This window comes from Hipposideros armiger, unplaced genomic scaffold (genome assembly GCF_001890085.2).
Source record: "Hipposideros armiger isolate ML-2016 unplaced genomic scaffold, ASM189008v1 scaffold_161, whole genome shotgun sequence".
NCBI lineage: Eukaryota > Metazoa > Chordata > Mammalia > Chiroptera > Hipposideridae > Hipposideros > Hipposideros armiger.
Window position 1 is genome coordinate 2,357,497 of NW_017731511.1, and position 18,619 is coordinate 2,376,115.

Genomic DNA, 18,619 nt, shown 5'->3' on the forward strand with positions numbered 1-18,619 from the left:
CAACCCTGGCCCTCTGGCGTCCCAAGCCAGCTCTTAACGCGCCATTCGGCCGATCTTAGAGTGTGCACTCTTAACAGCAAGGCTGCTGGTTCGACTCCTGCAAGGGGAAAGGAAAAAAAAAAATGTTTAAGGATCATTTGAGATCTTGCTTTCCAGCATATGTAATCAATTTGGCTCAAATAAACTCTTGTAAAATTTCAAAAAAATGTTAAAGAAAATGAAAATAAATAGACATGAAAAATATTGAGAATTGTGGAGATTATTAGATATTCAAGACCTTGTGAAATTCTGGACCATGTGTGCTTCATTCAGCAAATGTTGTTTGAACGCCTGCTCTGTACCAGGCACTTGGTTGGAACTGAAGGCATTGTCCTCAAATATTGCCACAAGGAGTGAAAGATACAAATAAACCATTGCAAGACAATGGCTATATAGAAGTATATATAAGGTATAGTGATATACCAAGGACAAAGCTGATTTAATGGCAGCCAGGTAAATCTTTACAGAAGAAATGACACATAAACTAAATAACGTTTCTGTGGGATAGCTTTTTGCAACATTGTATTTATCTTCTACCGTAATGAGTGTATCTAGATTTTCTGTCTTTTCTGGGGTCGGTTTTGGTATTTAATATTATCTTATAAAAGTCATCCATATCATTGAGGTTTTCAGAATTATTTGTAGAGTTTGGCAAATGTATGTCATGATTTTTAATTTTCATTTTTTTGTTTATATCTTGTAATTTTTTAAAACAATGTTTCCCTCTGTTTTTAGATTATTTCCCCATTAATAGTACTTATTTGTACTTGTGCTTTCATAGTTTTTTTCATTACATTAGTTTAGTGTTTACTAATTTATTTTTTTCCCAAGAAACAGTTTAACTATATATTTTTGAAATTTATACAATATGGAATATATAATATACCCAGTATGTATTTTTTTTGGTGTCTAGTTTTTGTTCAAATTTTGTTTTTAAGATTTTTCTATGATGCTGCTGCATGTAACTATATACAGTCATGTGCCACTTAACCTTAGGGATATGTTTTGAGAAATGCATCGTTTGGTGATGTTGTTCAAACATCATAGAGTGTACTTACACAAGCCTGTATGGTATAGCCTATTGCTCCTAGTCTACAAGCCTGCACAGCATGTCACTGTACAAAACAACATGAGATTAAATTAAGCACAAGAGAAAATGATGCACTCAGATGCATGAATGAGATGTATGAGGCTGCTGCTAGTGTAACACGGCACACTGTATTATATAACAAACTTTTTTTAGTATACTCTAAAATAACAATTAAAAAGTATATAAATATATAAAACAGTAGAATAGTCATTTATTATCATTAGCAAGTATTATGTGCTATACATAATTAATTGTATGTTCCATACTTTTATACCACTGGTAACAAGTAGGTTATGCGAGTGATATGCTGTGCTATGATGTTACAGTGGCTATGATGTCACTAGGCAATAGGAGTTTTTCAGCTCCATTATAATCTTACAGGACCACGGATGTACATATATGCAGTCTGTTTTTGACCCAAAAGTTATGACGTGAATGACTATAATTCACTCATTTTCATTGTGTAGTATTTCATGATCTGAATTATCAGTTTTCAAATCCATCTTCTTGGTAGGCATGTAGATTGTTTTCAATTTGGGGCTACAGGGTCTCATTTTCTGGTTATTTATGTCAGGAGGGTGTTACTGGTATCAGTTATTCTATCATGGAAAGAGTACATCCATTTAATGTACTGTTGAATTTTATTTGGTAATGTTTTATTTCAAATTCATTAAATAATGTTTATAATGAGGTTGGTTATGGCAGTGGCTCTCATTTTTTAGTGACACTACAGGCCTGACCATACTCTTCTCCCTTTGTAGGGGTTAGAAATGTAAGGGGGAAGGTTTGTTTGTAACAATGACTAGGAGTCACATTTGGCGTTTAGTGGATGAGAGCACAGGATGCTAACTATTTTGCAATGCAATAGTCTAAGTTTTCTCCCCTCACCATTTTTTTTTTTCAATGCTTTCTTTGTCCAGTTTTGGTTAAAGCCTTCTATAAGCCTCCTAAAATGAGTTGAGAAGTTCTGCACCTTTTTCCGTATTCTAGAGTAATTTAAATATTAGGAACTAACTCTTCTTGAAGGTTTGGTAGACCTCATCGTTAAAACCAACTATCCTTGGTATCTTTTAGGTAGACCTTTGACTCTATAGTTCTTTTGTATAGTTAGTTTGGGTAACTTACATTTTTCTAGCAAAAGCATCCATTTCATTTACATTTTTAAGTCGTTTTGATATGAAGTTTTAATAGTGTGCACATGTGATTTTTAAAAAAATCTCTATATCTCCTTTTTCACTTCTGATACTATTTTTGTTTTATTTCTTGAATAGATTTGGCATAACTTTATCTAATTTTAAAATTTTAATTCCTTTTTTACTATCTTAAAAAATGTTTACTTTGTCCTCTTTGCTAACTTCTTGACTTAATTGACTCTTTAATATATATATATATATATATTTCATTTTGTTTTTGGCATATGGCACTGGCCCACCCTTGCTCCTGCTCTTTTACTTATGGCTTGCACTTAGTTTCTCTAGGGGCTCTTTTGGGAAGAATGGCTCATAACTTGTACCGCTGTTGGGCTACAGGTTTTAGTTCTCTGGTTTTGGTGTTTATCTGATCACAAGATACATGAGTACAAAGTTTAACATTTAGATAAATGATACCTTAATCACCAATGCCAATTCAAGACTACTCCAAAGAGATTAATCACTGCCATCTGTTTGATGTATGGCTTTCGATCCTTTTCTATGCTGCTATTTATAATCTGTATCAGTCTTAGAAATGTGAACCTTATCTCGTGTGTGTGTGTGTGTGTGTGTGTGTGTGTGTGTGTGTAACAAATGGTATTTTACTGTATTTATTATTCTTAACTTGCTCTTCTCATTCAGTAGTGTGTTTTGGAGATCTTTCCATGTCAGTAACTTGTAGATCTGCAATGTAAATTTCTTTTTTTTTTTTTAAAAGATTTTATTGGGGAATTGGGGGGAGGGGAACAGGCAGGTAGACAAATTGCTGTTTTTGTTCTTCAGCCTAGTTGTGGAGGACCTCGCTTCACTGGCCCATGTTGGTATGACCAGGGGAGGCAATCGGTCGCCGGTCATTGGTCGGCCGTTCACAGTGGCTCCCTGTAGTTCACGCTGGCTGCTAGCCACTCACATAGCTCACGGCAGCCCCGCTGCAGCCTACACCATCACCGGCGACCCACAGCAGCCCAGCTCCAGGTCAAGCCGTTGTTCATCTTAGCTGCAGAGGGCAAGCGTCACTGGCCCTCAATGTGGGATCCGAACCACAGCCCTGCTGCTCAGAGCTGGTGCTCCCAAGCGAGCTCTTAACCAGCTGAGCCACTCGGCCGGCCCAATATAAAATTTTTTAATAACTGCATAGTATTCCATAGTATGTTACACCATAGTTTATTTAGCTCTCTGCCTATCAATGATATTTAGGTATTTCCAGGAATTTATTTTTTGACTCCTGTAAGCAGTGTTGCTGTAAGACATTGTACGTTCTTGTGTTCCTCTGTGAATATTACTTTATAAAAATGGAATTAAATGAGAGAGAGAGATGTATGTTTTTATAGATTTTGCCAATTTGCCCTTTAGAACATGTACACCAATATACATTCTTTTCAGCAGCACCAATTTTTCATATCTTTAGTCTACTTTTATTACTATTTTTGCCAAATTGATATATGAACCAAAGTAACTTTTTTTCTGTCTGGTTTCTACCTTCCTAAAGTTCTTAAAAATTCCTGATCCACTGTTGGCTCCTTTCTGTGCTATAATGAATATTTTTCTATGTATATCTTTCATTTTTCTGTATATATCTTTGCTATCATCTTAATATAATTTTAGAAGAAAGGAGAGGTGAGCACATGCCTTTAACCCACTGTTCTGAACTGCCACGAATGCTGGAGTTTTGGCTGTGAGTACGAGCTTGCTTTTATGTGCCACCCTCTACATTCCACGGTTAAATTTGTGTATTGACATAGATCTCTGTGTGTCCTGGATCTTTGGGGCCAACAATTAAATGCTTGAAATAACAAATGTAAATATAAACTATGAATGCTAAGATTCTGCTATACTTTGTGCAGAATGGTATTTTTAAAATCTAACCTTTACTAAATCATTATTAAATTAGGGAATCTGTTACATTATTAAAAATGTAATTGTAATGATTTTTGAAATTTTCATTTTTAGGTATTAGAATATTTAAATGATCTGAAACAATATTGGAAAAGAGGATATGGGTATGCTATTAATAGTCGATCCAGCTGCACCCTGTTTCAGGATATCTTCCAGCACTTGGACAAAGCAGTTGAACAGAAAAAAAGGTAAAAACTTAAAATTGTTTTGATACATATTCTAAGTGCCCAATTAAACTTCTGGAAAATGTTTTATAATGGGTGATTTTAAAAATTAGATTTTCCTTGTGTATTAAAAAATATATTTTAATATAATAATTATACTGACAAAAGAATTAGATGACATATTTGTTATAAAGCATATAAACACTCCATTCAACCCAAGAGCTAGAACATTACTAATAATTTACATTTTTTATTTATGAATATTTTTCTATGTATGTCTTTCTAATTTCCTGCCTCCCCTTGCCTCCTCTACTCCCTATCCTCTGTAACTACTATCCTGATTTGGTGTATGTCATTCCTTTGACTCTTTAAAAATAGTTTTTATTATGAATGTATGTGTGCCCAAACAATACATTTAGTTTTGCTTAGAGTCATATGCTTATTCTCTTCTGGGACTTCTCCCCCACTCTCACCCCCAGCATTAATATTTATAATATTGATCATGTTGCATATTCTGTAGTTTATTCATTTTTATTACAGTATAATATTCAATAATGTACAGTAGTCAGTAAATAAATACCACAATTTATACCATTTTCTCTTGTCAGTGGGCATTCGTGTAGTTTCTGTTTTTTGCTGTTACAAACTATGTAGTTATACATGGCTCCTGGGAGGAATTGCAAAATGTTTTTATTTTAAATGAGAGTTTCTCATCATAAAGCCTTTGTTAACATTGATACTTTTCAAGGTTTTTAAAAAACTTTTTATGATTTGAACCTTTGATATAGTCTGAACCCCATTTTATTTGATAAATATGCTTCCATGAAAGCTGAAACAGTCACAATTGGAGACAAAAATCATGCTGTAAAGATTGATAAAGACTGAAGATGGTGTATCTGACTGTGTTTGCAGTATTAAGTTTTATATACATACATATATAGAGAAACAGGAACTTTTTTGTGTGTCGATGAGACTGGTTTATGAAATTTTCTTGGGTTTGATGGGAATTCAGGTAAGAAAAACAGATTTTTTAGTTTCTGCTACCACTTTTATGGGGGGGGGGTTGGCAAGGCAAGTTCCGTCTTTGAAATAGGCATTAACTTCTTTTCTACTTAGTTTTATGAATAGTTTAAAAAACCTTAGACTTTATGAGATAACAGATCTTTACTATTTGTTCATTGTTGAATGTGAGATATGACAATTTTAAAATTGTATCAGAAAGTTTGTTAAATAACTTTTGCAAGGTTTGCTATTACAATTTGCTACCAGACTTAAAGCTTAAATAAGAAGTTTATCATTGGTGTTTTAAAATAAGTATTTGTGTACACTGAAAACTACAAAACATTACAGAAAGAAATTAAAGATGACCCAAATAAATGCAGAGCTATGCTATCTTCATGGATTGGAAGACTCAGATTGATCATCTGTTGACTGAGTGCAATCTCTATCACAATCCCAGTAGGCCTCTTTATAGAAATCGAGAAGCTTATTCTAAAATTTATACAGAAATGCAAAGGATCTAGAAGAGCTAAAGCAATTTTGAAAAAGAACAAAAGGACTTATAAATACCTGACTTCAAAACTTATTATAAAACTGTAGCCATAGACAATTTGATCAATGGAATAGAATAAAGAAGAAATGAACTCAGATATGTATGGTCAGTTTTGACAAAGATGCCAAGGTAATACATTAGAGAAAAGGATAGTCATTTCATCAAATGGTGCTGGAGCAATCAGATATTATTATGGTAAAAAATGACACATAAACCCTTTCTTTACACTAGACACAAAAATGGATCATAAATTTAATGTAAAATTGAAAAACTTCTGGAAGAAATTATAGGACCAACCACCTATATAAGAGCTAAAACTGTGAAAATCTTAAAAGGAAACAAGAATAAATCTTCATGATCTTGGATTAGGCAAAGATTTCTTAGATACAACACCAAAAGCACAATCCATTAAAAAAATTGATAAAATGGACTTTGTCAAAATGAAACACCTTTGAGCTTCAAAAGGCACTATTTAGAAAATGAGAAGACAAGCACTAGACTTGGAGGAAATATTTGTAAGACATATATGTGATTAAGGATTTGAATCCAGAGTATTGTTATCCAGAGTAACAGAGAAGTTACATCTCACTAATGAGACAACCAAATTTTTTAAAAGGGCAAAAGATTTGAACAGACACTTCACTAAAGAAGATATATGGATGGGAGTTAAGCACATGAAAGATGCTCAACATCCTTAGATATTAAAACTACAGTGAGATACCACTAATGTACCCCCTAAACTGGCTGTGAAATAATAGAAAAAATATATGCTGGTCTCTGCCCCAGATTCCTAACATGGGCCTCTTGTAATTTCCTGGGTGATAGGAGTGTCTTTTGTTTCTAATGCGGCAACTAGGTGGGCTCCTAATGGCTCCATGATGAGAGCTGCTTGCTTGAAAGACCAACTCATGTTTAGAGCTTGGGCCCTTCAGCCCTGCCCCCATCCTCTTGAGAAAAAAGGGCTGGAAATGGAGTTAATGATCAATTATGTGTACGTGATGAAACCACTGTAAAAATCCCAAAAGCATGGGGTTTCAGGGAACCTCTGGGTTGCTGAGAGAGTGATGTGCTTGGAGAAGGCATGGAAACTGTGCCCCTTCCCATGTACCTTGCCCTATGTATCTGCCCCATCCGGATGTTTATCTGTATCCTTTATCATATTTTTTTTTGTAATAAACTGGAAAATGTAAGTGTTTTCCTGAGTTCTGTGAGTGCTCTAGCAAATTAATTGAACCTGAGGAGGGGGTTGTGGGAACCACCGATTTGTAGCCAAAGTGGACAGATTGTGGGTAACCTGGGGACCTACTTCTTGAAATTGACACCTGAAGTAGGGGGTAGTCTTGTAGGACTGAGTCCTTAACCTGTGGGATTTTACTTTATCTCCAAGTAAACAGTGTCAGAATGGAGTTAAATTGTAGGTGGTGTCACAGAGAATTGCTTGGTGTGGGGAAAAACCCAGGCATTTGGTGCCCGGAAGAGTTGTGAGTGTGGTAGGGTGTGAGAGGAGAGGAGAAACACAGGAGGAAAAGACTGAGTATTTTTCTTATTCACTGGCTAAAATATATTTAAAAAACAGTATTGTCCTAAGTATTGACGAGATTTAGAGAAACTAGAAACCTCATACATTTCTGGTGGGAATTTAATTGTACAGCTACTTTGGTAAAATTTGGCAGCTCCTTAAAAAGTTAAATATATATCTACTACATATGATTTAGTAAATTCAGTATTAAGTACCCAAAAGAAGTGAAAATATGTCTATACAGACTTCTGTGTAAATGTTTACAACAGTGTTGTTCATAATAGCTAAAAACTGTAAACAGTTCAGTTGTCCATCAACTGATAAATGCATGTATACAATGTGATTTTCCACGTGATAAAATACTACTCAGCAAAAAAAGAATGAACTGCTGATAGATGGCAACAAAATGAATGACTTCAAAAACATACTAACCAAAAGAAGCCAGTTACATAAGATTACACATTGAATGATTCTGTTTATTATAAATTTCTAGAAAAGGCAAAACTTTACAGATGAAAGTAGGTTGGTGGTTGCCTGCATCTGGACATGGGAACAAAGATTCACTGCAAATGGGTCCAAGGATATTTTTTAAGGTTATAGCCGTGTTCCAGACTGGATTGTGAAGATTGCGTACGCAGTTGTTAACATTTACTAAAATTCATCTAACTTAATTAAAACAGGTGGATTTTATGGTGGATACATTATACACCAATAAAACATGTAAAACCATGTGGGTATTTAATAAAAGGAAAAGGGGGGAAGAGAAAATAATGAAATAATTTTTTGTTAAAAGTGGAAATAATTTTTAAAGAATCGACTAATTAAAGGAAAATATAATCTTTCCTTAGAGATTTTTACAAGATGATACCAAATGGTTATGACATGTAATTTTTAAAAATGTGTTCTTAAATTAGAACATTTTTAGGTTCATTGCAAAATTGAGGGGAAGGTAAAGAGATTTCCAATGTACCCCGCCCACCCCCGCCATCTGACAAATGCACAGCTTTCCCCACTATCAAAATCCCATACTAGAATTATTTTTCTTCGAACAGTTTTATTGAGAAATAGTTCATATACCATATAATTCAACCATTTAAAGTGTGTAGTTCAACAGTTTTTAGTATATTCACAGAGTTGTGCAACCATTGCCGCTACTTAATTTTAGAATATTTTCATTCCCTCAAAAAGAAACTCCATGCCCATTAGAACTCCTTCCCCGTTTACCCTAGCCCTTCCATCACTACGCAACGACTAATCTACTTTCTGTCTCTGGATTTGCCTTTTCTGGGCATTTCATATAAGTGACTGGCTTCTTTGCCTTAGCATAATGTTTTCATCCGTGTGTGGCATGTAGCAGTACTTCATTCTTTTTTTATGGCTGAGTTATGTTCCATTGTATAAATGAATATGCCACATTTTGTTTATCCATTCATTAGTTCATGGGTATTTGGATTGTGTCCACTTTTTGGCTGTAGTAATCCTACTGTGAACATTTGTGCACAGATTTTTTGAGTGGATATGTTTTCATTTTGCTTGGGTATATGCCTAGGAATGGAATTTCTAGGGAGTCGTTAATTTTAACTATCAGAGATTGCCAAGGAATATTAAAACTAGATGTGTAGGCAGTCCCTGACAGGCGCTGGTTCCTGGATGTAATCTGAAGAGGAAACATTCCAAGTTGAGGTGGCCTGGTTTTAGTAACCTGGATCCCCTGCTGGGAGGTTTTATTTGTTTTGCTTTGATCTTAAAATTAAATTTCAATTTTTGGCTTATTTTCTTATAATTTGCTTATTTCACACACAAGTGAAGCCCAGAGGGGAAAGTGCAACTAATTTGAGTACTCCATTATGTTAGGTAGTAACTGATAACTGATTGTGTTTTTATATACTTAGAAGCTAATGGTAGGCTAATTTTCGTGCATGGCTTGTGGAATCAGATGTATTAGTAGTGGAGAGGCAATGTTAGTTGGCAGATGCTTGACTTTAGTTTGAGGCCTGGTTCTGCTTTACTGATGCTGCAGATTCCTTACTTCAAAAAAGGGACTGTCTCTCCTGACTCAGGGGTTGTGATAATCAAGTGAGGTAAGTCTATTAAAGCACTTAGTATAATGCGATATACAAATATGGTATTGTTATTGTATGTGAGAATTCTTTGGTTAAAATATGCCCTCAACGTCTTTGTCCGGCATTTCACACACCTTCCCCCACCCCCTGTAATTATTCAAATAGTAGAAACAAGTACTTTGTAGGACTTAATTCTCTTCAAATGTGCATGGTCTTGAGCTCACTTATTAAACTAATTTCCTTTTCATCGGCAAGATGGAGAAAATCTTTATTCCTTTTGGACGATTACTCTACTTTATTGTGAATTGAAAAGAAGCCATTCAACAGTATTTTAAATACCTAGTATAATACATGTCAGGCAGTATTTTGGGAGCTGGATACAGTGATAGGTAAGACAAAATCATTATACTTGTGACTTACAATCTAGAGAAAATAGAAATGCATATAAAAGCCATAGGTCACGCTGTAATTCTTTATGTAAGATTGTGAAACAGTATAAAAAGTTAAAAGAGAATTTGACCTTGTAAGACAGGAAATCATTTTGGCCACTGCCTCTCCTGATGGAGGAGAGTCATCAGTGATTGTGAAGAAACTGGCAGGTCCTTTTCAGGGACTGGTTAGCTCTATATTAAAAGACTGGTTAGGGTTTCAAAAAATATATCTATTTAACTGAATCAATATTAAATTCTCTTAAATACGTAAAGGGAAGAAAGTATATTTAGAGACTTATATCAGGTTTCTCTCAAAAACAGTTTGACACCAATTTTATGAGCAGTGCCAAAATTAACAGTACTTCTAAAGAAAACCACCATGTACTCAGCACAGAGAGAATAATAGGGTTTTTAAAAAAAATTAATAAACTTTTATTTTTTAATGTGGTTTTAGGCTTATAGCAAAATTTGATGGAAATTAAGAGTTCCACATACCACCCCCTCCTTCATATATACGGCCTCCCCACCATTAATATCACACACCAGTGTGGTAGAATAATATTTAATAGAGTATTTCATCTTTGTATTTTTTTCCGATCTGTTCTATCAAAACTTGAACCTTTTTCTTCACTTTTAAAATACTTTTTTGTATTTGGATTTAGAGTTTATAAGTATGTTTACATATGTATATATATCAGCAATATTTTGTTGTTAATGTTTTCTGAGAAACTTTTTCACTTAATTCTAGAGTTCCCAGGCTACTTTTTGCCTTCTCCATCTCTCCTCTACCCTGCATTGAGATTGTACAAATAAACAGGTTATCTTTTTATTAGCATTAAATTTAATTACTAACATTAAATCAGATATTCCCCAATGTTTCTGAATTTTTTAGCATAATTTTAATAGCATGATTTTACTTCACAGAAAAATTAAAGATTTCCCATAATATTGACAAGTATTAACATTTCAGTTCAATATAACCAGCCCTCCAGATTCAAGGTCCTTGACTCTTACTAGGATCTTGACTTTTATTTTCCCTCTTAAACTATCTCTACAGTAATGGGATTAAAGTTAAAACCAGTAAATTTGCTATTTAAGCAGCTGCAATTAGAAAAGTAGATTGAATTTACTAAAGAAATTAGATATATATGGATTTTATTCTTCTCTTTCCTTCGCCATTATTTCTGTTATATAATTTTGTCATTTTAGATTGGGGAATTTATGAGTCATTTTTCAAAGACTTTTCAAAGTAAGGTTTTTCAAAGTCAGGTTTATATCCTGGATTGTAATTGAGATATTCCATTTTGTCAGGGATACTCTCAGACACCAAAATTAATTGCTATGAATATTTGTTATTGTCATTAAATAATTCTTATTAACTTTTTTCTACCTTTTCATTGACTCTCACATCTCTGATATATTCGTATTTCATTGAGCAATGAATGGTATGGCTTTTTAAGGTTGTGTAGTTCCATATTTTAACATAAGATGGCAGCATTGAAATAAACGCGTAATTTGGTCAATTAGCCTGTTGTAATGGGAGAGCTTTGTCTTTTATTAAAGTTCTTAGACATGAATGCAGATTCTAAGTCCTCAGAACCTGTTCTTGCTTGTCTTTTTGATAACTTCCTGAAGCCAGTGTTCCATGGAGTTTAACTCAGAGCACCAGGAGTCTCTTTTAGAGCTAGTTGTTGAAAGATGCTGGCTGTATAAGGTAAAAATTAATATGACTAGCCTGGCTGTGCTCTGAAGTTAGGTTCCAATGTCCATCTGCCTCTGGAAAGACACTTTTTGACGCTCAGTAGACTGTAGGTCTTTGACATCTAGAACTTGATTTCACTGCTCTTCCTTCAGTGCTTAAGAGCAAGCCTGGGATGCAGTTGGTGCTCAGTGTGTATTTGAAAGAATATCCGTGATCCCCCTTTTCCTCCCGTAGTCCCTGTGTTAGCCAATGCCGCCATCCTCCCAGGCAGCCACACCACAACCCTCTGCATCGCTCTTGACTCTGCTCCTTCATTTTCTACATCTGCTCACCATGGTGTGTTGTTTTTATTTTTTGTTTGTTTTTTGTTTTGCTTCCAGTTTTATAGCCATTCCTTCCACTTTTCTTCAAACCTTGCTACCACCTCAATTCACTATTTTCTCTCCTAGATTTTAGAAGCTGCCTCCTAAGCGCTTCCTGACGTCAGTGTAACTCCCATTCCATTTCAAAACAGCTTACTATGTAGGCAATAGAGGGTATACAAAAATGAATACATTTAAATCATTGTCTCAAAGAACTCATGCAATACTTTGGAGGATATTTGTGTAACAACACTAAAACAAGAAAATGCTGAAGGAAAATTAATTTGAGCTTTGAGATTTGGTAAAGGCTTTAGGGAGGGAGTGGTCTTTGAGATTAGTTACTGAAGGTTTCTTTTACTAACCTCAGCATATCACTCCTTAATACTTGTTTTTTTAAAAACAGCTTTATTGAAGTATATTTGATGTAAAGTAAATGGCACATATTTAAAGTGTACAATTTAATGAGCTTTTATATATCTGTATACCCATGAAACCATCACCACAATTAAGACAATGAAATATCCATCATAATCAAAAATTTCTTTGTGAGTCTTTCTTACTTCCTTCCCCCCATTCCAACCCAAGCCAACCACTAATCTGTTTTCTCTAACTATAGATTAATTTGTATTTTCTAGAATTTTATTTAATGGAGCCATATAATGTGTACATTTCTTGGTATGGCTTCTTTCACTAAGCATAATGGTTGTGAGATTTAACCATGTTGTCCTGGGTATCAGTGGTTCATTCCTTTTTAAAGCTGAGTAGTTTTCTTTATATGGATACACGACAATATGTTTATCCATTCTCCTTATGGACATTTGGGTTTTTTCCAGTTTGAGAAGATTACAGATAAGCTGCTGTGAACATTTCTGGTCTTTATATGGACATATGCTTTCTTTTCTCTTGGATAATACTAGAGATGGAATAGCTGAGTCATTTGTAGGTGTATGTTTAATGGACACACCACAATTTGTTTATCCATTCTCCTTATGATGGACATTTTGGGTCTTTTCCAGTTTGAGAGGATTACAGATAAGCTGCTGTAAACATTTCTGGTCTTTATGTGGACATATGCTTTCTTTTCTCTTGGATAATACCTAGAGATGGAATAGCTGAGTCATTTGTAGGTGTACGTTTAACTTTTTAAGAAACTGCCAAACTTTTCCCACCAGTGTGTGAGTTCTGATTATTCTGCATCCTAGCCAACACTTGCTATGGTGGGTCTTTTTCATCTCGACCCTTATAATGGGTGTTTAGTAGTACCTCATTGTGGTTTTAGTTTGCATTTCCCTAAAAACTAGTGATACTGAGCATTTTTTATGTGCTTATTTATCATTCATATGTTTACTTTGGTTAAGTGTCTGTTCAAATCTTTCGCCAATTTTTAATTGGGTTATCATCTTATTGTTGGTAAGAGTTCTTTTTGTATATTTTAGGTACAAGTCCTTTCTTAGATTTATGCTTTACAGTTATATTCTCCTTTCTGTTTTTGTAATAATGTCTTCTTTTTTTATTTTTAAAGATTTTATTGGGGAATGGGGGAGGGGAACAGCGTTGGAGAATCGGGGAAGGGGAACAGACAGGTAGACAAACTGCTGTTTTTGTTCTTCAGTCTAGTTGTGGAGGACGTCACTTCACTGGCCCATGTTATCATCATTGTGCTCTTCTCGGGTGAGACAATCGGTCGCCGGTCATTCGTAGGCCGCTCACAGCGGCTCCCGGCAGCTCACACCTGCTGCCAGCCACTCACGTAGCTCATGGCAGCTCGCTGCAGCCCCGCTGCAGCCTACACATCACTGGTGACTCACAGCAGACCAACTCCAGGTCGAGCTGTTGTTCATCATCTTAGCTGTAGAGGGCGAGCGTCACAGGCCCTCAATGTGGGATCCGAACTGCAGCCTTGCTGCTCAGAGCTGGCGCTCCCAAGCGAGCTCTTAACCAGCTGAGCCAATCATCCGGCCCTGTAATAATGTCTTCTATGGGCTGATTTTACCCCGCTATTGAGGCAATTCCTCCTGAGCATCTATTTGGTACCTTATGTAATTTGAGATTTTCCTAGGCTAGCTTATGGGAACACACCACTACTCCTGGCCCTATTTTAGCTTGGGGAATTTTTTTACCTGTTCCTTTTTAATCTCAACCTCCCACCCCTAGGATATGGATAGCTTTCTCACATGCATGTGCTTATCATTACTAGCTGAAAACTTGAGAGGAGTCTCTGCAGATCTCTCTTCTCTATACTTTATCCTGTGAATTCCAGCCAAATTCTCAGTCCTGTCTCATTTACTCAGGAAAATTGCCATGTTGTTTGGGTTCCCCTCCCTGTGCTGCATCCTGAAAATTCTAGGCAGTAAGCTCGGACAGTTGTTGGGGTCACCTCATTTGCCTTCTCTTCCTCTTTTCCGACTGTTGTTCAATGTCTGAAAACTGCTGTTTCATATATTTTGTCTGGCTTCATAGTAGTTTAAGGCAAGAAGGTAAATCTGCCCCCTGTTATTTCATTTTGAGTGGAAACAAGTTATTTCTGTGTATTTTTGCTTGAGAAAAAACTTTATGCTTGAGTCATTTTGGGTTCCACATTTGTGTTAAGCTGTTGAATAGATGCTTCTCCAAATGCCTCATTAGAGTTGATGTTTCAATCAGATGTACTATATTTTTCCTGGTAATTTTCTTTCCAAATCATCTCACATCTCTGGCAGTTCATGTTGCTTATTTGTGCACTTACATAAGTATGGGGATTTTGTGAATCATGTTTAAAAACACTTTGCATAACATTAGTTGGGTGTGAAACATGAATTAAGAGCTTAGAAAGACCTAAGCTGAGTACTTTTAGGGGGAGAGCATGCAGTTATTAGCTGTTTTTTTCTGGTTGAGCTTTTTGAATGAATTGAAGTACCATTTTGGGGGTGTTTTACCTACTGTGAACACACACAGTCATCAATCAACCCTTATTTAACAACATAATTTTAGACTTCAAATTAAATTTAGTTTTTATGACAATTTAATAAAATCTTCTTACCAACTTATATAAGTAAAAGAGGGCTGTAATTTGAAGAACTGCATTCTTATCTTGCTAGATAACATTAGAATTCACTTGTCTTTTCCTTATTTCTAAAATGAGAGGATTTGACCAGCTCTCAACCCTAAACATTGATTCCAACTGTGTATTTCCATATATACATTCATATAGATTATTGATTTGTTATGTTTATATTAATATTTTCTAGGTTTTTTTAAAGCTGAAATGTACATCTTTTAAAGTGGTTTTGTCACTTCTCAGAAAATGTGACATACTAAGTTTAATGCATTTTTATCAGAGGAAGAGAGCAGAGGTAAAGATGACCTGTCCTTGCCTTTCTTGTTCTTTGGGAGAGTATTCTGCTAAGAGTTCTAAACAAACAATAATCAACAACGGGGCTGCTGATTCAACCCCCACATGGATGGTGGCTACGCCCACCCGTGACTAATGGAACACAGCACCTTTTTTTTTTAAAGATTTTATTGGGGAATCGGGTAAGGGGAACAGTGTTGGGGAATTGGAGTAGGGGAACAGCCAAGTTGTTGTCCTTCAATCTTAGTTGTGGAGGACGCAGCTAGCTCAGCTCCAAGTCCAGTCGCCATCTAGCCGCCTGTTGGCAGCTCGCAGCTACTTAGCTCAAGGTGCCATGTTCAATCTTAGTTGCAGGTGGGCATAGCCCACCATCCCATGTGGGAGTCGAACCGGCAACCTTGTTGTTAGGAGCACGTGCTCTCACCACCAGAGCCATCCTGCCACCTGTTGGTGGCTCAGCGGCTGCTCAGCTCGGGCGCAGCTCACTGGCCCATGTGGGAATCGAATCGGCGACCCTGTTGCTCAGAGCTCGCACTCTTAAACAACTGAGCCACTGGGCTGGCCCTGAACACAACACCTTGAGCTGAGCAGCGCAACTGAACTTGGAACTGCGCTTGCTGCACCCTCCACAACTAAGATTGAAGGACAACAGCTTGGCTGTTTCCCTCCCCCAATTCCCCAACACTGTTCCCCTCCCTCAATTCTCCAATAAAATCTTAAAAAAAAAAAAGAAGCAATAATCATTATGAGTGGGGGATAAAAGTTAATTTGAGAAATGTGAACAACAGAAGTCTGTGTTTATCACAGTATGGAGTCAGAATACAGAAGAAACAGAAAGATAAAAAAATAGGAAAGCTCAAAGCAAATTATAGAATATCTGATTTATTCTTAATTTGATGTTAACTATGTAAATATAAAATTAAATTTAGTTAATCTGTTTAAACATTTTAAATATAGGACTCATTAGGATAAAATTATTAGACTTCTCTGGAATACACATGATGCAGTAGATATAAACCAATGTGGGACTATTCCTCAGGATGTCAGATTGTAATATAATATATAGTACAGGGATTCTTGGGTATAGAGTGTCTGAATTCCCAAAACTGGGAATAACAGGTTTTTATTGTTATGTCCATTTCTCCAGGATGAAGTCCCATTCCTTTAATCAGATTCTTAAATGGTTTTATGTCCCCCAAAGTTAAAAACTAGATGCAGTGGGTATTGAATATGCCTCTTTACTGATTGCCTTGGCAGCCTCCTTTAAAGAAAATTTACGTCTTCATGACAAAAGACTGCATTCTTTTCTTAAAGCTAAAAATGTGGTGGTCCTTTCTGTTACAGCATCCTGAACCTCACAACTCTCTCTGTTAAATGGTCATGACAAAGAAAACCACGTGGAACCATAGATAGAATAAAATGTAGCAATCTTTTTGTTCTCAGCAATTTTCTGAAAAAAATATATGCAGTGGCCTTTTATTAGGAATTTTTTTAGTGACTTTTTTTTTCACATTCTTTCCCCTTTTGTCCTCCCATCCATTATTTTCTCTGTTGTTCTCAGCAGCTTTAGGTTGTAGCAAAATAGGTCAGACAATACAGAGAATTCCCATAACTACCTGTTTCCCCACCTCCTTTACTGTTGACATCCAAACCCACAGTGGTACATTTGTTATAATTGATAACCCCACATCGAAATATCATTATCACCAAAGTTCATAGTTTACACTAGGTTTCACTCTTGGTGTTGCACGTTCTCTGGGTTTGAACAAATGCATAATGATGTGTATCTGTAGTATCAGACAGAATAGTTTCACTGCCCTAAAAATCCTCTGTTCTTTGCCGATTCATCCTTCCCTCCCCTCCCACCCCCAACTCCAGGCAGCCTCTGGTCCTTTTATTGTCTTTATAGTTTTGCTTTTTCCAGAATGTCATATAGTTGAAATCATATGCTACGTAGCCTTTTCAGATTGGCTTTTTTCACTTAGTAATATGCATTTAAGTTTCCTCCATGTCTTTTCGTGGCTCATTTCATTCTTTCTTTCTTTTTTTTCTTTTTTTTTTTAAGATTTTATTTGGGAATTGGGGAAGGGAAACAGTGTTGGGGAATTGGGGGAGGGAAACAGACAAGTTGCTGTCCTTTTGTTCTTCAGTCTAGTTGTGGAGGACATCACTTCACTGGCCCATGTTGGTATTATCATTGCGCTCTTCCCGGGTGAGGCAGTCGCTCACTGGCCACTGGACGGCCCCTCACGTCAGCTTATGAAAGCGCAGGCCAGCTGCCGGCCAACCCAGCTGCCCGCCAGCCCCACTGCAGCCTATACTGGCCGCCTGCGACTCAGGACAGCCCAGCTCCAGGTTGAGCTGTTGTTCACCATCTTAGCTGTAGAGGGCACAGCGTCACTGGCCCGGCCCTCAACGTGGCATCGGAACTGGAGCCCTGCTGCTCAGAGCTGGCGTCCCAAGCCAACTCCTAACCAACGCACCACTCGGCCAGCCCCATGGCTCATTTCTTTTTAGCACTGAATAATATTTCATTGTCTGGATGTATTACCGTTGTTTACCTATTCACCTACTAAAGTACATCTTGGTCACTTCTAAGTTTTGACAATTATGAAAAAAATGCTATAAACACCCACGTTCAGATTTTTGTAAGGTCATACGTTTTTAATTCATTTGCATAAGTACCAATGGGCACAATTCCTGGATTGTATGGTAAGAATATGTTTAGTTTTCTAAGAAGCTGCCAAGCTGACTTCCACAGTGACTATATCATTTTGCATTCCCACCACAGGGACTGAATGAAATCCTCTTGTCAGTAATTGGTGTCAATATTCTGGATGTTGGCCATTCTAATAGATGTGTAGTGGTATCTCATTGTTTTAATTTGCAGTTCCCTAATGACATGATGCTGAATACTTTTTCATGTGCTTTCTTGTCATCTGTATAGCTTGTTTGGTGAGCTGTCTGGGTGTTTTGCCCATTTTTTAAACTGGATTGTTCTTATTGTTTAGTCTCAGGGGTTCTTTGTATATTTTAGATAACAGTTCTTTATCAAATGTGTGTTTTGTAAATATTTTCTCACAGTGTGTGACTTGTCTTCTCATTCTGTTGGCACTGACTTTAGTAGAGCAGAGTTTTTAATTTGAATGAAGCCCAGCTTACCAATTATTTCTTTCTTGGATTGTGCCTTTGGTGTTATATCTGAAAAGTCATTGCCATACTCAAGGTCATCTAGGTTTTCCCCTTTGTTATTTTCTAGGAGTTTTATTGTATTGAGTTT

The 18,619-nt window shown here is 36.3% G+C and overlaps 1 protein-coding gene across 1 annotated transcript in view; it reads left to right on the forward strand.

Annotated features, from left to right (window-relative positions):
* The window catches only part of MINPP1 (multiple inositol-polyphosphate phosphatase 1), a 41,901-nt gene that overhangs the window by 12,543 nt on the left and 10,739 nt on the right, over window positions 1-18,619 (forward strand). Inside the window, exon 4 of the mRNA XM_019651516.1 lies at window positions 4,270-4,403. Within this exon, the coding sequence (XP_019507061.1) occupies window positions 4,270-4,403 (134 nt within the window). The remainder of the gene's footprint in view (window positions 1-4,269; window positions 4,404-18,619) is intronic.